We start from the raw sequence: 23943 nt of genomic DNA, 5'->3' as shown, positions 1-23943 counted from the left end.
ACAGGGTAAACGGAGGGGAGGGGAAACGCCAACACCAGCAGCAGATCTTCTAGATAAGGATGTCCAAGTCATGCGAACGGGCCTTCCGGAGCGGGAAATCTGGCTGGCAGGCGAGTACACGGCGCCGTTCGTCGCGCTCGGCACCACGGCGAGTGCGTACTGGAGCGGGGAGGCTGCGGCGGTGCGGGTCTTGGCCGCGAAAAAATTCGGAATCGGAGCCGGGGGTGACATCCGAATACGATGCCGGTGCGTTCGCTGGACGTCCAGGGTGTGGCACGGCGTCATCGCTCTCCAAGACCTGCGTGTTGCTTGCCTCCTTGGATTAGGAATACTGTGGTAGAGAAGCAGTTAACGTCCACCGGGGGGCTCGAGCGCCAACTCTGAACCCGAGACTGCATGCATGCTGACGGAAAGTGTCAAGAATCCCTGTGGATGGGCTCATCAAAAGATTGCTGCATCCGTGCTGTGTTGTGCTCAGCACATGCAGGCAGCACAGCGAAGAGACGGCGCTGCGCATCGGACAATTTGACACGCGGCAGTGGGGGTTTGCGCCGTGCTGGGGTGCATGGACCCTGGCCAAACACTACCCCGAAATCAGGAAGCGGTGTGCGTCAAGGAGTGGCGTGGCTGCACGGCGCAGTCAAGCGAGAACCGGGAAAAATGTTTGACAGACAGGCCTGTCAGGGGGCCAACTGACCAGAGTTGCTGCTCCTCACTTTTTTTGTCTCTTCTCTCCCGTTTCTCCTTTTTTCCATTTCTTACACCGTCAAATGCTCCTCGCTGGACATGTCGTGGTTGTATTCAATAGGTCACCGCATCAGAGCGGGTGCCCCACACGAGCGGTGACTTACACTAGTGAGTGCTAAGAAAGGAAAAGAAACATCCAGGGTCGGGGGGAAGTTTTGCAGGCCTCGCCGGGCCTGACGACCGACAGCATGGTGTCCTAGGTTGTCACCTAACGTTAAGCAGTTAGCACCAACCTGAAACCGGCTTAGCCGGATGGAGCCTTTCTGGCGCGCTCCTTCAGAGCGTGGGCGGCGCTTCCGAAGCAGAAGGAACTTCAACCTGGAAAAAGGAAGATGAAGAGCCAAGTTTTTCGCGGCAGGAACGATGGAAAAACTTCAAGCGAGTCACACACACCCCCCGCACATTCTGCTTCGCTCCGCTTCTTCAAACTTCATCAATTCGTTCGTTTGGGGGCCTGACTGTTCGCTTCCTGTGGCTACCACGGAGACAGAGTTCCAACATGTCTGTACACAGCTACGCACACTAGTTAACGTTACCCCCTAACGACTCAGTTACTGCCGTGACCCCGAAGATCTCTACCACGCCTGGCAACGCGGCCCAGCAAGGGCACACCACGAACGCTAGGAACATCACTGCACAGCTCACGGCCGACAACTTACACGCATCCAGCGCACCGTGCACCATGCACAGGTGAAAAGCGCGCACACAACCGCTTTCTCACGCCGTGACTTGAACCCCGCGGTGTTGGCTAGCCCAAAAACCGGAAATTGCAGGGTTGCAATAATGGGTGGCATCCTGGATCATGCGCTGCACAAGCAGCTGCCCGCCGCTGCTCTAGCCCGCCGTGGGGTCACCGCAGCGGACGGGCCGCCTGAGAAAACCACGCTCCCTCCCGATCGTCATGATGGCAACCATTGCGGGACTCCAAATACAGCACCCGGCCTCGGCAACCGGCAGGGCTACCTCCGGGTCGTAACGGACTTGGCCGCCAACGACGACGACGGCAGGACCGTGGACGACGACATCGACGCCGACTCGGTGCTCGACACCAGCGACGCCTGCGGCGAGCACCGTGGGCAGCCCCCGCAACCGGTACACTCACCGCAACATCCGGTCTCGGCAGCCGAGAAAGCGCTGCCGCCGCTGCCGCCCGACGGCAGCCCTCCCGCTTCGCCCCGGCTAGCCATGTCATGTAGGCTATCGCGCATCCCGTTCTGGCAACCGCCGTGCGAGGTGCCCGGATTGATGTTCGACCAGGAGGACCCGTCCGGCGCCGCGGCGAGTCCGCCGACGTCAGACCCTGTCACCCCGATGAACGCAGCTGATCTCTTCCGCCCGCTAACCGAGGCCATCACACCCGACTTGGCGCTCGGCCCGTTTCCCACCTTGGCGACCGAGCCGGAGCTGCAAGACAAGCTGCGTGGCTTGTCGATCGAGTCGGCGCGGTCAGATCTCTCGGCCTCGGACGGGCTGGGCATCATCCGGGAACAAGCCGACGCGGCCGCGGACGGCATGTCCCTGCTGGCGCCCACTGAGGGCTCGTTCTCCAACAGCTCTGGTGAAGGTGAAGCTAGGGCCGCGGGCGCTGGCAGGCAGCGACTTCTCGGCATCGGACATCGGACGCATTCAAGGAGCGTCAGCTCCTCGGGGAGCGGGTCCGCGAGTTCGGGCAGCTGGCGGCCCAGCGATTCCAGTGCGACGCGGTTGCCCATTAGCCTGTTCTCGCGCAAGCGCAATGGAGTCCGTGGGCCGGCCGAGGAGGAGTTCTTGGAGAAGCGGTCCTTGACGCCGGCCCAGCTTTCCGCCGCGCCGCAAAGACCGGGCGACGCCGACGAAGAGCCTGTGACGCCAGGCCCGGCCACGCCCACTTCACCCACTTCACCCACTTCGCCCACTTCCCCCGCGTCGGACTTGGGTCGTGCTGAAGCCAGCGCGCCCGCGAGATTCTTCCAGCGCATGCCCTGGCTCAGCGACAGCCAGTCGGGGAAAGTAGCCCCGGTCTTCGGCGTGGATTTGAAGGACAGCATCCGCGTCGCGCCTATGAAGATCCGGATATCGCACAAGGGCAGAAGAACGTCGTACAGGACGTTCCCGCTGTCGGTGTACAAATGCTGCGAGTTCATCCGCCGCCACGGTACGTTGTCTTGGGTTACGGTGGTGGTGTCTACTCGTGTTCTACTCGAGTTTCTTGCGTCGTGACACCCACTGACTTGGCTTCATTAGCCGGCACCGATGTAAATATTTTTGCCTCGCCCGGGAACGCCTTCAACGTCGCCAATCTCAAAGCCATCTTCAGCCAGGCGCCGACGTACGGCGAGAGCTTTGATTTCGAAGGAAGCGACTACACGATTTACGACGCTGCGCGGCTCATATTGGTGTTCCTCGAAGAGTTACCGAAGCCTCTGATTTCGCCTTCGGTCGTCAAATCGTGGATCCTGTTGGCGCGCCAGGCAGGCGCCATCCAACCGCCGTGTCCGCGTGTCGAAACGGGCTTGGACTTCTGGACCGAGGCGCTCAACCGGCTGCCGACAGCCAACCGCAACCTGGCCAAGCACCTGCTGACGCTGTTCGCTGAGATCCTCCTCGCCGCGTCGGGCACTGTGACCGAGGCCGACGCGCGGCATGTCGCCTCGGCCGTGTCGTGGGCCATGTTCCACCAGGCTGCGGACGGCGGCGGCGTGGACGGCAAGACCAAGGACCAGAACAAAAAGCCGGCCAGGCGGGACGTGCAACCCACCCTGGCGCTGGCGTTCCTCATCTGCAAGCGGGGCGAGTACGCCGTCACGCTCGGCAAGGCGTCCGGGCGCGGCGCCTCCAAGAGGGACTCCAAGTTGTTTTTACCGAGTACGAAGGAGATCATGGAGTGGAAGGGCAAGCAGTGACATATGCGTGGTGGTGGTAGCGGTGGCGGTGGCGGTGGCGAGACCGTCTGACGGAGGAGGAAAAGCTGCTTCTCTACGATACCCATTGTTCCTTGGGCGGCTCTCAGCTTGTCTGCTGTTTTTTGGTGAGTGATTTTGGTCATTGCGACTTGCATCGGCATCTGTATTGGCGTTTGTTTGATGTTCTTGACGTTGCGGTTGCATAGGTACTCTCGGACATGACATGGCTGGGAATGTAATGCTGAGGACACACGTAATTCATTGCACAGCGAGGAGCGGGATCTGTACCAAAAGTAAATCTATATTGCTTTTCTTAATATCAACTGCTTTCTGCATTCAATGGAATTTGCTCGACTTCTAAGTATTTCCCGGGTCGGGGGAGCTGAACAAGCTCCGTCGTGATTCGCGAAGGCTGGCGTTGGGTAAAGGGGGGACGAAGGGTGGAAGAGGTAAAAGTGCCAGCCAGCAAAGGAAGGACGGGAGGACCAAGGGGCGATTTGCCTCAGTCCTCTAGCTACCTACCTACATATAGTCCTGTTATGGACAGGGCTCAGACCGTAGTACACGCATCTCAACTTACATAGCAGCGTCGTCCTCTTCACAAGTTCGCAGCGAGGGGTTACAACCCAGACACCCCGCTTTCTTTTCAAACCACGTTACAAATTCAGCTGTTGTTCTGTATGGAGCTACGGAATACACTAGTATAGTGTAGTATACACTAGTGTAGTGTAGTGCCCAGATCTAAGACATTACAGCCCTACGCTGTAGATCCTTCCTTTGATGGGAATCGGCCAGCGCCGACACTATTCCGTGCATACACTACACAACACTAGTGTATACTATACTTCACTAGTGTAGTGTACACGAGTGAAACAGCCCCAGCAGCGGGCGGGGCCCATTCCAGCGTGCCGGGTCGGCGGTTTCGCCATATTCAGGTCGTCCGTCCCAACACTACACCGTACTCCGTTCGCCTATTCTGTTGAAAACAGGGATGGTGACGTCAGCGGCAGCCCCGACCATGGCACATGCTGTGTATTCCACACGTCGACAGAACGGATATAGGGCCAGCGGAGGCACCATTGCTCCTTCGAATGCCGAAACTCTACCAAAGTAGTTGTTTATGAGCAGGCACAGGGCTCCAGTGAAAGCAGTCGGAATTATCAGCAGCAGATCGAACCACCGAGTCGACCGCTCAAAGCCAGGGCCATGCCGTCTTCCCAGCGGGACGCTCCCACCGGCATCGGCAAGCGCGAACAAAGCGGTCCCCGCTGGATCTGGTTCATCACGGGGCCGACGGCCTGCGGCAAGACGACCGTCGCCAAGTCGCTGGCCGAATCGCTCGGCTTCATGTTCGTCGAGGGCGACGATGTGCGTCGTATAGTTCATTAATGCCCACCCTATCCTGTTCCGGAGCTGGCGTCTTTCACCTAACCGCAAGCACCCCCCTCCCATACACCAATTCCCAACCCATCTGAAACCGCCAGACTTACACCCAGTAACCCACTAACCTAACCCGCCCTCCCTCCGGCCCGCCCACGGCCGGCAGTACCACCCCCAAGCCAACCTCGACAAAATGTCCCGCAACGAACCCCTCACCGACGCCGACCGCGCCGCCTGGTTACAGGCCCTGCGCGAGCACCAAGAGGCCCAGCCATCACCACCGCCCCACTTCGAATCCGCCCGGGCGTTCTCCAGGGCTGCGCCCTCGCCGCACCTCGTCGTCACCTGCTCCGCGCTGAAGCGCCAGTACCGCGACGTGCTGCGGACGGGCGGGCAACACACGCGAGATCTGCGCGTGCGGTTTGTTTTCCTGGATGTGCCGGAGGATGTGCTGAGGGAGAGGGCGCGGCAGCGGCGGGGGCATTTTGCGGGCGAGGGGCTGGTGGGGAGTCAGATGGAGGCGCTGGAGCGGCCGGGAGAGGGGGAGGGGGATGTGCTCGTTGTCAAGGTTGGGAGGGAGGCGGAGGTGGAGGAGACGGAGGCGGAGGTGTTGAGGCGGGTGAGGGCGGAGATGGGGGTGTGAATTTTGGGGAGTCGGTCGGGTTGGGTTGGGGGTGGAGAGAAGGGTCGAACGGAACTGAGACCGGATGGATTACGTGAGTAAATAAAAAACTACGGCCTGTCCTGCTTGTACTCGCCCCGGCCGGCCCGCTCGCACACCGTCTTCAGCGTCTGGCCCGCCCACTCGAAGTCATCGAGCTCCAGATACACCTGCGCGCTGAGGCGCGCCCACCAGCGGTCCTTGTAGACGAACAGCGCGATGAACGTCTTGAACTCGTCCATGAGCGTCTCCAGCATCCAGTTCGTCACCGCCGAGACATCCTCCTTCGGCAGGGCAGGGAAGCCGCCTGCCGCGGGCGGCGCCTCCCCTTCCCCATCGGGCTGCACCGCCAGCGGCAGCGCCACGTTCACCATGGAGCACCGCGTCAGGCTCTGGCTGGCGTTATCCAGCACCTCGGTGCCCAGGATCGCGGCGGCGCGACGCCCGCCCTCGCGCGCCTGCGCCGTGAGCGCCGCCAGGATCCGCGCCTCCCCGCCCAGCACCTCCTCGCGCCACCGGAGGCTGTCGCGCACGCACAGGTAGGGCGCGTTGTCGACCGTGCCGACGAACTCAAAGTTGCTGACGAACTCGGTCTTGTCCGTCGGCGGCAGCGGGTTGAAAAGCGGCTGGGTGGCGCCGGCGCGCGGGACGAAGCGGTGCGAGGTCACCAGCGGCGAGCGCATCAGCGGCTGGTTGCGCTCCGGCACGTAGAAGACGGCGCAGCCGCGCGGCACGTGCAGCCACTTGTGGCAGTTGCTCACGAAGAAGTCCGGGTCGACGGCGGCCAGGTCGAGGTCGACCATGCCGACGCCCTGCGCGCCGTCGACGAGCGAGAGCAGGCCGGCGGCGCGGCAGGCCGCCGCGATGGCCTCGAAAGGGAAGCGCACGCCGGGGAGCGACGAGACCACGTCGAAGAGGCAGAGCCGCGGGCGCTTGCCGTCGCGCCGGGACGCCTCCACGGCGGACTCGAACGCGGCCACCACCGCGTCGTCCTCGCAGGGGTACGAGAGCGGGATGCACCGGTGGGACACGCGGCCCTGGCGGTCCTCGACGACGTAGTCGATCGTGCGGGCGCAGCCGCCGTAGATGGTGTCGAAGTAGAGAATTTCGTCCTTGCCGTCGGCATTCCAGTCCAGGTTGCGCAGCACCGTGTTGACGCCGGTTGTCGCGTTGGGGACGAAGACCACCGTGTCGGTGGGCACGCGGAGCAGCTTGGCGATCGCCGCGCGCGACTGGTCAAGCAGCTTGGGATAGTCGTAGCGGATGAAGACGTCCGGCGCGGCTTCGGCTTGGTCCTGATAGGAGCGCAGCTTGGCTTGGATGGCGCGCGGGATGGTGCCGAAGGAACCTGGGCATGTCAGCTGGGTTGAGGTCTAGGGAGGAAGCGGCCGGGGAACATACCGTGGTTCAGGTTACGGTACGACGGGTCGAAGAGGAAATGCTGCTCCCTCAGCTCGTGGCCAAACTTGACCGGGCCGTTCTGGGTGGCGTCGACATCGGCCTTCTGCCGGACAGGGAGTTCGAGTGGAGCAAGGCCCATGGTGCGTCTCGATACAGTTCCGTTGGGAGAGTACGAACTTTCTGGCAGTGGACGGGGAGCTTGGGAGATCGGGGACTCGTAGGGACCGGAACCCACGGACGAAGATATATAGCTGATGCATTTTCGCGGGTCCGACTATGCGCTGATCCCGTCCCTTGAGTCAACTGCGCAGCCCAGTGCTCGCGGTCCCGATACGGTCGCGATAACTTGTTTCCCCACCTACGTAGCGCGACCTTGGCGTTGACTCAACGATCTCCGCACAACCTTCTTGGGCAAAACGGAGTGGATATTGGCTGAGGAGGGGAAGTGCATGTGGCGCTCCCGACTTGTCGCGAATAGGGCGCGCTCGGTGTTGTCGGTTATCCGTGAGCCTCCGCAAACCGCGACAAGCCGGTCCCGCGCCGAAAGAATTGGCGAGTCACTTCAAAACAACTCTTGATTGCCAAGATCTCGCTCGGCAGGCAACCCGCCCTGCAGTGCATCAATCCTCTTCTCCAGCCAGCAGCGGTAGCCGGCGAACATCGCGGCACGCTCCCATTGCTTGCAGAACCGGGCCAGCGTGGTGTATCTCTCAATGAGAAACCTCGTCTCGTCGAATGCACCCTTCGAAACATCCCGGACGGCGCGGGTGAGCTTGGCCAGGCAGACGGGGCAGAGGTAGGGCGGCTGGCGCAGGTCCTCGGCCACGCAGGTCGTGCTCTGCATCGAACACGCGTAGTAGCGGCAGTGGGTGAGACAAAAGCAGTGGCCCACCTCGTGCGCGACGGTGCGTGCCACGCGGGATAGCCAGAGTGCGCTGAGGTCGCCGTCGCTACGCGCCCCTGCCTCAAGGGTTTTCTTGATGATGTCCGCCAAGGGTTGCGCGGCCGTTGTGACCTGCGAATTGTCGACCTTGCGCTTTTTCCTCGATCCTGCCGCTGCCGCACCCCTGCAGAGACGCTCGACGAATGCCGCGCAGTGCGCGAACGGCCACGCATGGTCCCGATCTACGCCCGCAGCTTCATCCAGCAAGGGGTGGTAGCGCGCGAAAGACACGACGGCGATGCGGCTGCCGCCATAAGCCAGGCCGCAGCAGAAGTCGTCATGCTCGTCCTCGTACGTGTCGTGAGCGACGAGCATGACGAGCGCGTATGCATCGTCAGGTAGCGCGTCAAGGGCGGCGTCCAGTATGTTGCTTAGTCTTAACTGCCGCCCGAAGGCGCCATCCGGGCAACGACGTGTGGTGATGCGCGTGACAATGCCGCCGACTTGCAGGCCGATGTATTGTGGTCCATCCTGTTGCTTTTTCGACCTGCCCGCTGCGTTGCCCCCCGTCCAGGGCACAAGGCGCACCTCCTTGGGCAGCAGGCGGACAGGAAGCGGGTAGTAGAATGCCTCGAGATACTGGCGCACGAGCTCGACATCAGGCGCCTCGCATTTCCCCTTCAGCGAGGCGGCGCGCGACGGTGACGGCACGGTCCACGAGCTGACGGTTTTCGAGACGGCGGGGCCGACCTGCGGCGCGGGAACGACGTAGATGGTCTTCCTGCGTTGCGTGACGGGGTTTCGCATGTTGTCCTGGATCCACGACCGCAGGCTCTGGGGCGGCTCTTTCGGGTCCACGGCCAGCGCGTCACCCGGCAGCACGAGCGGCCCGGGGAACAGGGCTTCCAGGCGGGCGTGTTCGGCGACTGCGTCTTCTGTACCTGCGCGACCTGCCGGCGTCGTCGCCGCTTGCCGCTTGGCCAACGGAAGACGCTGGAAGCCGGCTTCCGCCGCATGCGATGAGACATCAAGCTGCAGATGGCGGTGTGGGCAGGACGGGGACATTTTGCACTGCATAAATCAGCCGTCATCGAAGTTGCAGCATGTTGATTCTTCGATCAAGGCTGGAATCATCCATCATCGCGCAAAAGGCCAGCGCTGCCCGCTCCAGGCAGCAACTGCTGCAGGCCAATGGCGGAGGGGATTCCTGATCAGAAAAGCAAGGGCGCGTTTCCAAAGACGCAGAGTCAGGGTTAGGGCGGCGCTCCGCGGCACCGCCAGCAGCAAACGCAGCTCTGGACGAGCATGGATGGAATGTCTGACCCGACTCGCCGGAGGATATGCAAGCCGATAGTTTCATGCATGCACGATCCCCATCCAGCATCCGACGCGCACCCGCAAGCCTTCACGTGAACGCGCAGGCTTGCACGGTCAGCTTTCCCAGACCACAACCACACCACAGCCCGTTGGACTGCTTGGGCGCTGAACTCGCGAATCACAAGGTGCAAATTACCAACAACGCAAAGGACCTGATACCCGGCGCGCAGGTAAAGAAAGAAGCCTCGGGGGCTGCCAGTGTTTCAAATGTGAGACCTGTTTCCGAACCGGGTTGAAGCGGAACGCCAGGCTAAGGCAGTTCGATACGCCTTTTCAATATGGGTGCCCCGACGCGGCCGGCCTGCAGGTCATCTCTGCGCTGTCGAAAGACGAATGCCAGTCCTGCAAAGCGCTGCTGCGTGGACCCCGGGCCACGGCCTGGCCACCAGCCAACACTGCCTGCCCAACACGGCGGCGGCTCTAGCGACACGCCAAAACCAGCCAATCAACTTACATGCCGCCGCCGCTTCTGGGATGCCGGACGACGTTGACATGACCGCGCGAACATGTCTTGACCTTACTCCGGGGCGGCCTCGAGGAGACTCGGCGCCAAAGACATGTCTATAAGATGGTGATGCGGCATGCACTCTTCTTCAACCCGTCGGTGCAATCTTCCGCAGCGACACCCCTTTCACTCCGAAGCCGACGCGCCTTGCCCGCTCCATCAAGCCGCCTTTGCCCAGAGAAGCATCGCCTTATCGAAACACACCCGGCAACATGAACCGCCGCCGGAGTCAAGCTCCGGACTCCCCCTCCCACACGGTGCCTCGTATCAACGTCGATCAAAAGTTCACTGCGCCGGATCCGGGTCAACCGCCCTACCCCGAAGGCGGTGAGAACATTGACCCGCGTCGTCTGTTCGCCGACCTTTTCTGGGGAGACCCCCGCCGCTTCTTAGACTCGCTCCCACCGATCTCGTCTAGGCCTCGCAGCTCTGGTAGCGTTAGTAGCTCCGGAAGCTCTGGCAGCTTCCACACGCGACCGACCGCGGAAGCCCTGCGGGCCCTAAACGCCGTGAGCGGCGCTGGAGACCGCGGCAACGGCCCGAAATCTTCGAACCTCCCTCGACCAGGGCCGCCGCCGCCCGAAGTCCCGCGTCTGCCGCCAAGCCCCCCTTCCTCTGACACCACGCCCCCGCAGCCGCAGGACCCAATGCGCCCGCCGCCGCCGCCGCTGTCGCCGCCGCCTCCGCCCCATGATCCCAGTGACGACGACTATCCCATGTCCAGCTCCAGCACCTCCTCTGACACCCCGGCCGCTGCTCCGCCAGGCTTCCTCCACTGCCCGGGCTACGCCGCGCACGCCATCAAGCCGCGAGCCCCGTTCAGTGTGCCCTCTCGCCGCGAAGAGTTCGTCGACGCCCTCGCTGAGCTCGAGACGGAACGCAAGGGCGTCAAGATCAAAGGCGTCGGCAAGCTCGCCCGGCCGCTGCTCAACAAGTCGCACTCGCCCAAGCTGCTCGCCCACTTCCTCGACCGCGCCGAGCGCCAGCTGCTGGTCCCCATCACCGCCGCCCCCGTCCCTGCCCCCGCCCCCGCGCCGCGGGTCCTCGCCCAGCTCGAGAGCGAGCTCTTCGACACGGCCAAATACGTCGGCGGCAGCGCCGCGCGCAACCTCACCGTGCTGACCTGGTCCGAGGACAGCCCGTACGGGAGCATCACGCTGTTCGAGGTGGACGTGGACGTGGAGGCGCGCGGCGGCGCCCGGGCGGCGGCGGCAGAGCGGGTCGCGCGCATCCGCCCCGTGGCCGCGATGGAGGACGTGCCGCGGCAGATCCTGGTGCGGATGCGCGTGGACGCGGGGCTGAAGAAGGACGTGCTGTGGCACTCACCGGCCAGCGGCCGGTTCTGCTGGTCCGCGCTGGCGGCTGCGCGGCGCGGCGGGCGGCCGAGGTATGCGCGGGTCATGCTGGTCGAGAGGGTGTTGCGGATGGTGGAGCACGCGGTGCCGGGGGGTCGAGACTCGGGTCGTCGTGGCGACGATGGCGGGAGGCCGGGGAGGGCGAGGAGGGGGAGGAGGGCTCAGGATGGGGCTGCTGCGCGACGCAGGGAGAGGAGCGCGCTGAGGGCGGCCGGGGCGCCAGCCGTCGCGGGTCGTCGCGTCAGGATCGCGCAGAGGGTGGCCAAGGATTATGTCCACGTGTCGGACGGGGTGGTTGCCACGATTCCGCAGTTCCTGGCTCTCCTCCACGCCAGCCGGTCGGTGCTTGAGACGGCGTCTTCTGGCTCTGTCGATCTATCCTTGACAACCGATGGGGAGAGTGTCCGGTCCGTGACGCTGGGCTCCCCGCTCACAGGGCCGCGTCCCCGGGGCCGGGACGTGCATGTTGCGGTCCTTGTGCCCGACGGTGCTGAGTGGGCCGATGAGCGCATCTTCTGGGCCGACGACGGCGGCGCACTCGCCGAGCTGCGCCAAAAGAAGTATCGGGATGTGATAGGCGGCACTATACCGCGGAATGGCCCGGGAAGACATCCTGGCAATGATCCGGATGCGAGGAGTGTGAGCCCGGTTGGTTCGAGGAGGAGTCGTTCACGGACTCCAGAGACAGTGTGGTGAAAATGGCGCATGCCGGTTGTCGTATTGGAGAGGCGACTTGAGGCGCAGCTGCGGAAGGTGATGTGGGTAGTAGAATGACTTTTTTTTTTTTTTTTTTTTTTGACGAGGAGTTGGTTGGGGTTGTGTTTCAGAATCGGGCAGTTCGGTTGTTTTGGACATCAGCAGCTGCGAGGGCAGCCGGGAAACAGGCTGGTAGAATGCGAGGATCATAGTGGTTGTCGGACCGCTCAGCAGTTGATTCATCATCCATAGACCAAGACAGAATCATCTTCTTTCCAGCTCTCGCTCCCCAGTCATTGTGAGGGCATTCACGACCCACGCAGTTTCCCGGCACTGCGGAGAGAACTGCGGAACCCGGGCCCGGTTTTGTTCTGCCGAGGGCAGCGCCGGAACCAGGACCGCCCGAGGTGACTGGCTGCCGGCCGGCGGTGCTGCACCTGCTCCAATTGCCCAATCGCCAGGGCCTCAAAGCTGCATTAGGTGCTGCAAGGTCGTGTTGCTCAGCTGCTGCAGTCGGCACAGCTTTCGATCTCGCCTTATCAGGAAAGAGTGGCCTGACACCGCTGCTGCCTTGCCCGAGTGGCTCACTTCCAAGCCTGAGGTGATCACTGCAGCCTAATCTAACAAGCTTGGGAGCTTTCGCACCGTGTCTGGTCATTCCGGCCATCTCTGTTTACGCCGCTGCCTCTGCCGCCGTCCGAGCCATCATTGCCCGGCCCGGGTTTGCAAGCCACCTCAACCCGATTCGGATCCGGCTGCCCGCGGCTGCCCATATACGCTAAAACGGGAGCTCCCGCATGCTTCGGTCTCCTTTGGTGCCGAGCCATGCGGTGTTACCTGACCCATCGAGACCGATCACCAACGCATCATGGAGATTGGAAATGCGGGGAAGCCGGCGTCTGCAAGTGGCTGGAGTTGGATACCTAGGTACTCTATAAGGTATTGTCTATGAGCTCCCCCCCGAGATGCCGTGCGTTCCAGCCGTCCGTCGGCATGAGTAAATGCCACAAGCCTACTGACGCCGGATGTTAAGCGTCAACAACAACAACAACCAAAAACAACAACGTCGGCATGAGCGATATGTGTTGAGCTGTGAAGCTAGAGACCCTCTCTGCGCCGCGCTTCCAGGAAACCAAACGATGCATGCCACCTTCTCTAAGAAAGACCTGCTCTCAAGGGATATCAAGGAAAAGGACGCCACCCCAGCGATCCGGCTGCTGACGCGGCCCAAAGCCCGGCTCAAGCTCGGCTCAAGCTACATCGTCGGCCCGCTCGAGCCGCGATTCGTCCACCGTCTGCAGCGCCGTCGAATTGAAGGGCAGATACTGGCCGTCGGGCTGCGGGTTCGAGACCAGGATTGTCACCAGGCTCCCGTTGACCGCGACAACCTTGTAGACCACCGTGGAACCGCGGAGGCGGACGACGTCGCCAGATTGGAACTGCGAAACTGCTCAGCTCACAACCGACTACGCGCGCTCACGGGAGACCACCTACGCCCATAGCTGGAGCGCTCCTTGAGGTTCTCCTAATAGTTGTCAGTGTTATGGTAAAAAGACGCAGCACCGTGAACGTGCTAGCCAGCGAACCTACTCGGATCTGGTACGGGTAGGTATCTCGGGAGGCTTGGAGTGAGGAGTGCAGTGTCGGGTGCTCTTTCGCTCGGGCCTCACTGGTTTCCGATGTGTTCGGCAACAACCAAGCAGCGGGCAAGACAAGTCCGTCAGCAACAAGTCGGTCGGTCAGCGAGCTATTTATCCTTCTTCCCAAGACAGACCGCCAGCGACAAGATCCTCGCGCGCGCGATCCTGATGGCAGCGGGAGCCCAACTCTCGAGCCCTTGTGGAACCCGGGGCCCCATGTGCACGCCGTGAACCGTATGGCGGTCGCTCTCGGTTCGACGGTGCCCGGATGTCCCTCTTGGGCTGTCGAGGCCCTCAGCCGCTAACCTGCATGGGGCGCATAAGGTGCACCGAGCGCCGGTCCACGCTGGGACCCCACATGTTCCACCAAAGTTGCCTCCCCGTGCCTCCTGCGGGACACATACTGGTGGCCGATGGAACCGCCAGCTTTGGTTGCCGGTGGCGTGACCGTGCCAGCTCGCTGGCGTCCTTTCCCAGGCGCCAGGAATGCACGTCGTCAGTGGGGAACCCGCGGCAGTGATTGCATGCATGGCGCCTATCGCGAGCCCGTATTGACGGGTCGTCGAATCTGTCGTCATCCCCGCCCCGTTTAGGGCAGTTTGGGGCACTACTACGCAGCGAGCATTCGCCAAAACGGTCGCTACGACGGCCTGATCCTTCCATACAGCTTCCTCGTTGAGTGCGAGATCGGCATCTGCGTCCGCCGACCAACTGCCCCCATTCCCCCCATCCCGTTTCCGTCCCTTCGGAAGCCATGATGAGACAGCAGCCGTCAAAACCCGGCATCAAGCGCCAGCTTCAATTTCATGGGCATTCCGTGGAGCCAGTAGCATTCCCAGTTTTTGGCGGATGGGCTCTAAAACTGCGCAAGCGAACCGAGACGCTGTGTTCCCGGAACTCGGCATGGTTAGCGGCGCTTCTTTGCCGCACCAACGGACGGGACGGGTTGTTCCTCCTTGGCCCCAGTGCTTGGGACGGATGCGTCCGGTGCCTTGGCACCGACAAAAGACTTGACTTCACTCTCATATTCCCATGCGCCGGCGGTCCCGGCTTCTTCTACCGCCAAAACCGTCAAAAGGCCATCGCCAGGGGCCCTTTGCGGTGACTACACAGTAAGGAGCTTCCTTGTGTCCCCGGCATCTTCAGAGCTGCTGCCAAGTTGGGGTGACACGGAAGCCTCAATGTCCTGTCCCGCAGGCCACTGTTTCGGGACAAAAAGGCAAACACCGATTCCCCAGTTGGGTCCCATCCACAGACGCAAATCCCAGATCGTCACCGACCCAGGCTGACATCCTACGCCCATGGTCGAGCCGGGATAGCTTGTTTCAGGCCTTGTTTTACGGCCGATGTCCAGGTGCTGGCCTGCAAAGATCCCGCGCCTTCCTCATCCCCAGCGAACCCCGGATGGACATCGTGCTCACATGACGACAGGAGCCTCCATCTGCCTGAACGCCAGCTTCGGAGAGGTGTCACACCGTCCCAGCGTGACCACGCTTTGGGCATCAACATGCCCTCCACGGTTATCTTGTGCTCCCGCACCAGCGCCGTTTCGGCCACGGCAATTGGTCGTTGCAGCGCCGGGCGATAGCGGGAAAACGACAGGTAGCACCTGACCGCCAAACCTTGAGGTCCATGGTTATCACCAGTCACATCTCTGTCGTCCGGCACGAGCCGAGGGCGACACCCGTCAAAGGGCCCTCCGAAAGGGCGGGTAAAGCCAGAGTGCTCAGCCCCCATCTCAACCCCCTCGCGAAGTCGGCGAGAAAAAAAAAGTTGGCCTTAGTGTTTCCACGCCTCCACGGCATTCCCCAAAAGGGATAGACGCGAGGGCAACGTTGTCCCACTGCCACGTCTTCGACTCTCCGGGGCGCGGCTCGCCAGAGTCCACCAAAATTTTGACGCGACCAACACGCTAACTCGCTTCCCACGGAAGGCCACGCTAATGCCCACTCTCCCACTCGCCCGCCCTGCCCTCCTCCATTGGTTGGCCGCCGCTCGACTCAAGGATGAGGGCATTTTATCAGATTAACCGCTACCGCAGCAGCCGCTGGGCTCTTAGGCCCTTTATTACGGATACACGACACTAAACTCTTCCCCTCCCCCCCCCCCCCTCTTCCCCCTCTTCCACCCTTCCCACTCTCCCTCCCCCTCCAATGACGCGATGCTGACCAACGCCCCACCGTCGGCTCGTCTGTGTGCTCTGCCGCTTGTGGCCTTGTGCCTGCTGTGTTTGGAACCGGAGGCCGTTTTCTCGCAGCGGTCTGGAGCAGAACGACGTCACTGGCTCTGAAGCGCCGAAGTGTAGCAACAGGATGGGGGCGGGCGCCGACCCTCGGCGGCCCCGGTGGAGCGGCCCTGAGCGGGCCCCCCTCCCTCCCTCCTCTTTCGACGCGAAACGATGGAAGCTTCGTGACCGCCTGTCGGGACTCCCTTTCACATGGTTCTTCCCTGTTCCACGGCAACGCTGAGTAATGAAGGTAGCACTGGAATGGCTTCTCTCGTTCCCCCGGAGCCCTGCCCCCTTTGTCGCGTTTCCGCTTCCTCCCCTCCCTCCAACTGACCCCCTGACCCCGCGTTGCCTTCCGTCTGTCATGTCGTGGCATTGCTGGGCAGCGTTCAAGGGCGACATACGTCATTCCGCAGGGGAAATGGTGCTCGAGATTGGCGCTGGATGCGGTGTCGAGGTCGAAATTCACGTGTCAAAGGGCAGTTCACAACTTGCTCTCTCTCCGGCCAGGTGCCGTCTTCCGTCTGTGGCTCAGCAACGTACCGAGTCATGCAAACAACCCCCCAAAAAATGGGAATGGGAAGTGTGTGTATCAATAGACCAAACCAAAAATAAGAAAATAAATAAATAAAAAATAAATAAACATTGAGCAAAGTAATAATGAATGAATGAATAAAATACTTTTAAAACAAAAATGATAAAAAAAAAGAAAGGAGAAAAAAAAATGTCGGACTCTCTCTGTTTCTCAAAGCACTCGTTGGGTGTTTAAAGTGTATGCGGTATGCGGGCAACATCACGCCCTCGAGAAAAAAATGGAGGGATATCTGGCACTTGGTGCCAGAATGGTAGGACCAGGGAGATCACGACAGCGACCAGGTACTTTCATACCCAGACCCATCCTTGTATTTCATGATATTTACTGTCTTTCTCACCGTGCTGCTAGTAGTTGAAAGGAAGATAAGGGTTTTGAACAGCAACCACCGCCAAATTGCCACTTGATCCGATCCACTGCGACCGCAGCGCTCACTATGGGTCTTTGACAACTTGATAGTCCTAGCCGGTTTATACACAAACAAACACAACTCTGTGAACTGTGCTTGACAGCAGTCCCTGTGCTTGACTGCAGTTCCATCGAGCTGAATGGTGGAGAGAAAGGAAGCATTGATCATTATTGAGCAGGAAGAACTCCTGATTCTACTCCTCATGAGTGCGGTGTCACTCCCAGAATGTGCCGAGAGAAGGCACAAGAATACTTCCCAAGATCAAACTGACCGCAACACGGTTTGATAGCTGCTTCTTGGTGACACAGAAAAGGACCTGGTCGAGCGTCAGGTGTCTGGAGAGCACACTTTGTATCGACGCACCATCGCATTCCTCGTTATAGTTCTGCTGTAGCACACTGATAGTATGCTAGAGACATGCTCTCTTTACACTTCGCCTTTTCCATCTCCTGTGAACGAAGCTGCCGTTGCGTGTAATGAATGGCAGGTCTTCCTTCCCATAGACATGCCGGAGTAGAGTGACAACTTGAACAACCGTTCAAGCATGGGCTCGCGGGCCCCTTCCCGGAGTTCGGATCCCTTGACCTTTCCCGGTTCTTGCTGTCAACCGAAATACTCCGCTTTGACACCGGCAGGCTCTGGCAGATCCGTCCTTGACAGGTCGCCGATTTCCGTAGTGAGGACCGGAAACCTACCTGTCGAGTTCAGAACACTCCGGCCCACGCCGTTCTTTCTCCGCCCATCTTCCGGTGAACTCCGCCCCGTTCCGTTGGCTCCCCGACATTTTTGACGTCGACAACGGAAGAAGCGACTTTCGGATCGGCCTTCGCTCAAGCATCTCCGGGGTCGCCGTCGGGTAAGTCGGCCACATTCGTCCATCTTCTCGAATGTCCCTTCTCGTCGAGAAAGCGTTTCCTGACAATAGCCGGAAGCCTTCCATCAGTGTGGACAAAATCGGCTCTGGCTCCGTCACAGCACCCTGCGAGACTCTTCGCGAAATTCCTTCTGGCGTACGGTAGGAATCGCCGCTCACTCCGAGTCCTACTTCATCTCCCCTCCCTGCTGCTGACGTTTGGTTCCCTGCCATGCAGTCGGGCATCACAGCTTGTGGCAGACTCGGTCAGATCTCGACTTCCCACCATCAGAGTCACCCGCGGTCTGCTCCACGCGAGGTATGTACAAGCACTCAGACCGATTTGTCCTCCTCCCGCGTCGCGTGCCGCGGTGCCAGATATCCCGGGTTTAACACTTTTCGTCACCAGTCGGCTCTGCTCTTTTCTCTCAACATCACCTCCGACCACCTGAGCGGAAGCACCGATCCAACATACGGAATTACCGAAAATGGCGCCTACTAAGCCGACCGACGCGGCCCCGGGCGCCGGAACGGGCTCGGACCCGATCGACTTGACCGGCCCCTCCCCGGCCCGCAAGGGCGTCATCTCGGGCCGCGTGACCAAGTCAACGCCGAAGAAAGCCAGCACCGCCGCCACCGCAGCCGCAGCCGCCGCCACCGCCGCCGCCGCAGGCGGCGACAACAACGACGACGAGCCCGCCGGCGCGGCCTCGGAAAACGACAACAACGATAACGACAACGAAGCGGCCGCCACCCCCACCCGCCGCCGCGTCGTCCTCAAGGCGACGTACCCGGCCTGCCGGCACTGCCGGCGGGCCAAGGCGCGGTGCGACCGGATCGCGTCGTGCGAGCGGTGCGACAAGGCCGGCGTCGCGTGCTCCGGCTCCGTCGAGGACGCGTTTGCCGGCGGCGGCAAGCCCATCAAGGCGTGCGATCGCTGCCGCCGGAGGAAGGTCGCGTGCGTCCGCAAGGACACCTGCAAGCGCTGCGAGCGGAAGGGCATCGAGTGCGTTGCTGCCTAGGGTAGCGCCACCCTACCGCGCTTGCGGAGGAGTGGCGATGATGCTGGGGATGGGGATGGGGCTGGTTGCTGTCATTGGTGAGAGGGGGTTATGGGATTGCTTGCTTGGCGTTTGGGGATTGGACGTGGTTTGAGCTGGGGGATCACGGTCGAGGGATGCCACGTTGGGTCGCCATAGCGTATACGCGATGGCATCTCCTGGTCCAGCCCGGACTGCGTTCTGATTTCGAGGACCAAGCAGCGTGAATGGCAGGAGATGGTTAGCGGATTGGCAGAGCAACCACGGCAGCAATCAGGAAGTGGAATCTCTCGATACGGCTGTGCCCAACTGTGATCTGGAGTCGGTGCTGCTGACGTGTCACGATGTGAGCGCTGGTCCTTTGAGAGACGGCTCTTTCGAAGCCCAATACCCAATACGCCTAGATAAGTGATCCGAACAACTGATGAGTAGTACTCCTGAAGTATGGCAAAGCTATCATTGCGCCAACTGACCGCGGGTAGACAGGCGTGAACACCCAGATTCCACTGTCCTTGCGATGACACTGAACCTCCTCTCTGCCACCCGCATCTACACGACCAAACTCCCCTCCAACCGCCCATCCCTCGAGCTCGCCCCAACAACAACCCCAAACGTGCCCGCCGGCACGACCCACCGCTGCGAGCCGACATCCCAGTAGCTCAGGTCGCGCCGGCGCAGGTTGAACGTGGCGGTGCCGCTGGCGCCGGGCTGCAGCGCCAGCTTGGCGAAGCCGCGCAGCTGCCGGGGCGGCGCGGCGGGTGCCGACGACGGCAGGGTCAGGTACAGCTGCGCGACCTCGGCGCCGGCGACGCCGCCGCTGTTGGTGATGGTCGCCGTCACGGTGGCGACCGTGTCCCACAGGTCGGCCGGGCCGCCGGGGATGGTGGCGCCCGTGGCTGGGCCGGCGGTCAGGGTCGGTGCGGTCGTGGTGGTCAGGTTGCTGTAGGTGAAGTTCGTGTATGCTAATAGCAGCGAGTTAGTGGCTAGCATCTGTGATGGTGGCTAAAGGCGGTGGGTGATATATATGCAGAGCAAGAAGTGGGCAAGGAAAAGGGGGGTGGGGGGAGGAAGGACACTCACACAGCCCAAAGCCAAACTCAAACCGCGGCTCGATCTTGGCGTTGTCAAAGTGCCGGTAGTCGACGAACAGGCCCTCGCTGTAGTTGTCGTCGCCGCGCACCACGGCGGTGCCGTAGTCCTCTGCCCGCTTGGCGATGGTGTAGACCAGCTTTCCGGACGGCGCGGTGAGCCCGTACAGGACGTCGACCAGCGCGTTGCCGTTCTCCTGGCTCGGCAGCCCCGCCCACACGACCGCCTTGACCCCGGCGGTCGCGAGGATGGTCTCGAGGATGACGGGCCCGACGCTGTGCACGACCACGATGGTGTTCGGGTTGGCCGCCGCGACCGCCTGCACCAGCGCGTTGCCGTTGTGCCACGGGTCCAGGTTCTGCCGGTCGCCCGCGTTGCCCTCGACCGTGATGTAGCCCTCGCCCGAGTCGGCCGTGATGACGACGATGGCGGCGTCAGCGCCCGAGACCGCGCTCGCCACGCCGCTCGTGCTGTCCGAGTTGTGCAGCGTCAGCGTGGTGCCGTCGCTCTGCGCGCGCGCCTTGAGCGCGTCGTACGGCGCCACCATGTACGGGTAGTAGACCGCGCCGGAGCCCCAGCCCATGCCGAGCGCGCCCTGGTCGCAGCCCTGGTCGTTGCACGAGTTGATGCCGTTGGGGTTGGCGACCGCGGCGGACCCGACGAGCGCCAGCTTGGCCGGCTTCTTGAGCGGCAGGACGCCGCCGTCGTTCTTGAGCAGCACGATGCCGTCGCGCGCGATCGCCCGCACGTTCTCCTTGTGGTTGCCCTGCACGCTGGCCTTGATGTTGATGGCCGGGTAGCCGGCGTTCTGCCCGACCAGGTACCAGGCCGCCAGGATGCGCTGCGCCATGTCGTCCAGCCGCGCCTTGGACACCTGGTTGCTGTTGACGGCGTTGTTCAGCTGCGGGCCCCACAGCACCGTCTTGCCGCTGTAGTCGCTCCCCGGCATGGTCATGTCCAGGCCCGCGTTGGCCGACCCGACCGTGGTGTGCTGGGCGTCCCAGTCGCTCATGACGTAGCCGCGGAAGCCGAGCTCCGTCTTGAGCAGACCGTTGAGCGCCCGGTCGCTCTCACAGGCCCACGAGCCGTTGAGCTTGTTGTAGCTGCACATGGCGCTGGCCACGTTGGCGTGCACGGCGTCGGCGAACGGCCACAGGTACAGCTCGTGCATCGTGCGGTCGTCGACGTTGGAGCTCATGGTGTCGCGGTTCAGCTCCTGCTCGTTGGCGATGTAGTGCTTGGCGCACGCCTGCACGCCCGAGGACTGCATGCCCTCGATCGTCTCGGCCATGGCGATGCCCGCCAGGTACGGATCCACGCCGAAGCCCTCCCAGTTGCGCCCGCCCGTCGGGTTCTTGCCCAGCGGGCCGGCCACGGGGCCCAGCAGCACGTGCACGCCGCACCCCTTGGCCTCGGCGCCCAGGTACTCGCCGCGCTGCCGGATCAGCTCGACGTCCCAGGTCGAGGCCGCCTGGATGCCCGGCGTGAAGGCCGTGGTGCCGGTGCCGTAGCGCACGCCGAGCGGCCCGTCCTGCAGGCAGAGCTCCGGGTAGCCGACGGAGCCGATGGCCGGCGTGTTGCCCACGCAGGGGCCCTTGTTCCACCCGACGCCGGTGACGATGTTGATCTTGTCCTGCTGCGACATCTTGGCCACGGCCGCGGCGGCCGACGAGTGTGCGGCGTCCCAGGCGGCGGTGCCCGACGGCGCCGCACGCGGGACCTTGTTGCCCGTCTCGTCCGCCCGGGCGAGCACGGCTGCCGCCAGCATCGCGAGGGCGTGGAGCGCCATGGCGGGCAACGACTGCAGGTAGTGGCTGGGCGTGTTCCTTGTTTTCGAGCGCCGGCTCGATCGACGGAGTCTGTCGCTGAGTCCTTGACAGGATGGGCCCTCAGAGTTGCCTTTGGCCGCCGTCGCCACGCCCTCGAGCGGCATGCCCTTATACCGATAGCTCTAGCCATGGCCCGCTCCCTTATTGTGTAATCTGCTCGGCGGGACTTAACCGCCCGGACGTTATTCGGCCCCACAACGCCCATCGACAACCTGATCTGGCAGAGCGTCGCCATCCCACACAAGGTAGGCCGCGCCCTCGGCGCTCGGAACCCAAGGCTGCCCCTGCCGCCATGGCGCCGAAGGGTAGCATTCGGTTGGCTTCGAAGCTGTGGAGATGTTGGTGTGTTTGGCGCGTGAGGTAGCGCAAATGGCGCGCAAGGGAAATGTTGGGGTGCAGTCGCCCATCGCGCTCGATCGGCATTGGACGGCATGGAGGATGAGAGCCGGGCCGCATTGCCCGGTATTAATTATGGCCGGGGTGCAATCTGTCTCCCTCCGGGGCCCAGTGGGTCAAGACCGGCAGACAACCCCCGCAGAGGCTGGGGCTAATGCCGACGATACCAAGATCTGCTAAGAACGGACCCGTCAGCTGGTTCGGATCTGCTTGTCCCGTATACCGCCTTGAGATGTCTTCGCCGGCTACTTGCACGTGCCAAAGGGGGATGAGACTGAGCAACAAAGTGGAGCTTTGGGATCCTCAAAAAACCAGTCATCACGGCACAGCGTCACGTAAGTTGGGCTGAATGGACACAAGATGCCTGCGTCCTCACGTTACCTGTGCGACCAACTCACGTCGTCTTCGGGGAAGAAAGGAGAGTCGTTGAAATCTTTGTCATAGCCAGCTGCTTCGCTCATCCGCTGTTCTTCTAGGTTGTACCCCGCTGCAGTAGCTATATTTGCCAACTTCTCAGGTTGCGCTCGGGCATCGGTACGTACAATATGGTAGCCAACGGTACAGCACCAACGGGTTGGTCGGTCAGACGTGCGGTGCCAGTCCCAGTGACTGGTTGCCGCCGTGAAAGACAACAAACTGCGACCGGATGAAGACGTCGCCCCAGACCTGCAATTTGTTCGTGGTACGCTGGATGCCGCCGAAACATTCTGCGCTGAATCAGCCTTGGGCGTAACTACACCTGAGGGCGACGCCTCCCTGAGGGGCGACTTACCGGTGCTGTTGAGCGGGCCGAAGTTGATGTCGGTACCCTTGACCCTGGCGGTGTAAACGCCGTCGACATCGACAAGCAGATCCGGAAGAGTGGCGTTGCAGGGGAACGTCATGCCGGCGGCGGCCGGCGTCAGCTGGGCGCCGGGGACCTGGCTGTAGTAGCCGTCCGATATCTCCTCAGACACCAGCATTATGGTAGTGCCCGTATCGACGATGGCGTCCGCGGCCGGCAGGCTGGTCTGGGTGTTGCCCACGGCAAAGCCGCGGGTCGACACCTGCCAGAAGCCGCTGGAGGTGTTGACCGGGGCCCACGAGAGCGCTCCGACGAACTTGGAGCCGTCGATGCGGCCAAATTCGAAGGCGCCGGCGGCGTCCTTGCGCAGATCGGCGGTGAAGACGGGCTCGGCGAGCGAGGGCATGACGTTTTCGAAGAAGGTTTTCTGCTTGGTCGGCTTGATGGTGCTGAGCTGGGAAAAGGCGAGGCCAAGCAAGCCGCTGAGGTTGGTGTCCTCAGCGAAGGCGGACGACACGCTGGTCGCCATCCCAACGGCTTGGCTCGTCACTGTGGCGCCGCCCACGTCGACGGTGTCGGTTCCCACGTCGCCGGACGCGCTGGTGGCGTCGGCGTAGAGGATGGAGAAGTTGGCCCCGGGGAGCGAGCGGAAGGATGACGACTGGGAGGAGTTGTAGGCCTGATGGCCAACAAGGTCGGACGCAGGCAGGCGGCTGCTGAACACCCAGAGGTCGGCCGAGCCGGAGTCGAGAGCAACGTTGATGGTCTGGCCGCCGACCTTGATGGGCGAGACGTACTCAGCATCTTCGTTGACTGGAGTCGCCGCGACCAAGCCGACGCCGGACACGTCAGCACGGCTGGGCTGCTCGAGCTTACCGCCGCCACCGGTCGAGGCCCCGGACAGCAGGCCCTCTCCTGTCTGGTCTCCCACGAAGCTGAGCAACTCCTGAGGAATCGGCATCCGGTACTTCTGGTAGGTTCTCAACAACTCCCTCGGCCAGTTATGCCGCTGGAAGGCCGGGTTCCTGAGCCGTTTGACTGTGAATGAGCGTTTCTGCGCACCCGAGGGCGAGGCAGACATGCACGGCGCCCAAAGGAGCAGCAGGAGAAGGGAGTGGAGGATGGACCGCATGGCTTGGACGGGTCTAGGGTCTAGGGTCTACGGGTCTGGGGGCTCTAGGGTATGAAAGAGGAGGG

At 62.2% G+C, this 23943-nt stretch overlaps 9 protein-coding genes across 9 annotated transcripts; 4 read left to right on the top strand and 5 right to left on the bottom strand.

Moving 5' to 3' along the window:
* The first annotated feature begins 1410 nt into the window (after window positions 1–1410).
* Window positions 1411–3789, top strand: THITE_2116239 (uncharacterized protein). The gene is made up of 2 exons (XM_003653636.1): window positions 1411–2881; window positions 2971–3789. Exons 1-2 carry the CDS (start codon window positions 1531–1533, stop codon window positions 3627–3629), a joined length of 2010 nt encoding a protein of 669 aa, XP_003653684.1. The 5' UTR covers window positions 1411–1530; the 3' UTR covers window positions 3630–3789.
* A 1046-nt stretch (window positions 3790–4835) lies between these two features.
* THITE_2044283 (uncharacterized protein) lies at window positions 4836–5652 on the top strand (the record flags this gene model as incomplete). Its single annotated transcript, XM_003653635.1, has 2 exons — window positions 4836–4997; window positions 5176–5652. 2 exons carry the CDS (start codon window positions 4836–4838, stop codon window positions 5650–5652), a joined length of 639 nt encoding a protein of 212 aa, XP_003653683.1.
* THITE_2116237 (uncharacterized protein) lies at window positions 5618–7421 on the bottom strand. Its single transcript, XM_003653634.1, has 2 exons — window positions 7072–7421; window positions 5618–7018 (listed from the first exon to the last, which is right to left on the bottom strand). The coding sequence occupies exons 1-2, from the start codon at window positions 7208–7210 to the stop codon at window positions 5742–5744; spliced, it is 1416 nt and encodes a 471-aa protein (XP_003653682.1). The 5' UTR covers window positions 7211–7421; the 3' UTR covers window positions 5618–5741.
* Window positions 7422–7633: 212 nt separating this feature from the next.
* THITE_2088833 (uncharacterized protein) lies at window positions 7634–9019 on the bottom strand (the record flags this gene model as incomplete). Its single annotated transcript, XM_003653633.1, has 1 exon — window positions 7634–9019. One exon carries the CDS (start codon window positions 9017–9019, stop codon window positions 7634–7636), a length of 1386 nt encoding a protein of 461 aa, XP_003653681.1.
* Window positions 9020–10048: 1029 nt separating this feature from the next.
* On the top strand, window positions 10049–11887 carry THITE_2129262 (uncharacterized protein; the record flags this gene model as incomplete). The annotated part of the gene is made up of 1 exon (XM_003653632.1): window positions 10049–11887. One exon carries the CDS (start codon window positions 10049–10051, stop codon window positions 11885–11887), a length of 1839 nt encoding a protein of 612 aa, XP_003653680.1.
* A 1083-nt stretch (window positions 11888–12970) lies between these two features.
* THITE_2116233 (uncharacterized protein) lies at window positions 12971–13811 on the bottom strand. Its single transcript, XM_003653631.1, has 3 exons — window positions 13478–13811; window positions 13382–13412; window positions 12971–13326 (listed from the first exon to the last, which is right to left on the bottom strand). The coding sequence occupies exons 2-3, from the start codon at window positions 13385–13387 to the stop codon at window positions 13138–13140; spliced, it is 195 nt and encodes a 64-aa protein (XP_003653679.1). The 5' UTR covers window positions 13388–13412; window positions 13478–13811; the 3' UTR covers window positions 12971–13137.
* Window positions 13812–18096: 4285 nt separating this feature from the next.
* On the top strand, window positions 18097–18630 carry THITE_151139 (uncharacterized protein; the record flags this gene model as incomplete). Its single annotated transcript, XM_003653630.1, has 1 exon — window positions 18097–18630. One exon carries the CDS (start codon window positions 18097–18099, stop codon window positions 18628–18630), a length of 534 nt encoding a protein of 177 aa, XP_003653678.1.
* A 567-nt stretch (window positions 18631–19197) lies between these two features.
* Window positions 19198–21526, bottom strand: THITE_2044936 (glycoside hydrolase family 3 protein; the record flags this gene model as incomplete). Its single annotated transcript, XM_003653629.1, has 2 exons — window positions 19198–19610; window positions 19729–21526. 2 exons carry the CDS (start codon window positions 21524–21526, stop codon window positions 19198–19200), a joined length of 2211 nt encoding a protein of 736 aa, XP_003653677.1.
* Window positions 21527–22384: 858 nt separating this feature from the next.
* On the bottom strand, window positions 22385–23827 carry THITE_65985 (uncharacterized protein; the record flags this gene model as incomplete). The annotated part of the gene is made up of 2 exons (XM_003653628.1): window positions 22385–22669; window positions 22735–23827. 2 exons carry the CDS (start codon window positions 23825–23827, stop codon window positions 22545–22547), a joined length of 1218 nt encoding a protein of 405 aa, XP_003653676.1. The 3' UTR covers window positions 22385–22544.
* Between the last annotated feature and the right edge of the window lie 116 nt (window positions 23828–23943).

Source organism: Thermothielavioides terrestris, chromosome 2 (assembly GCF_000226115.1).
Source record: "Thermothielavioides terrestris NRRL 8126 chromosome 2, complete sequence".
Lineage (NCBI taxonomy): Eukaryota > Fungi > Ascomycota > Sordariomycetes > Sordariales > Chaetomiaceae > Thermothielavioides > Thermothielavioides terrestris.
The sequence above is the reverse complement of the archived record's forward strand: the minus strand, read 5'-3'. Positions and strand labels throughout refer to the sequence as shown.

What these genes read in the sequence shown, in the direction of transcription:
- THITE_2116239 (XM_003653636.1), top strand. Translation starts at nt 1,531, where the DNA reads ATGGGTGGCATCCTGGATCATGCGCTGCACAAGCAGCTGCCCGCCGCT. An exon ending in CGAGTTCATCCGCCGCCACG is followed by an intron (nt 2,882 to 2,970) that starts GTACGTTGTCTT and finishes TGGCTTCATTAG; the next exon opens with CCGGCACCGATGTAAATATT.
- THITE_2116237 (XM_003653634.1), bottom strand. Translation starts at nt 7,210, where the DNA reads ATGGGCCTTGCTCCACTCGAACTCCCTGTCCGGCAGAAGGCCGATGTC. An exon ending in GTACCGTAACCTGAACCACG is followed by an intron (nt 7,019 to 7,071) that starts GTATGTTCCCCG and finishes TGACATGCCCAG; the next exon opens with GTTCCTTCGGCACCATCCCG.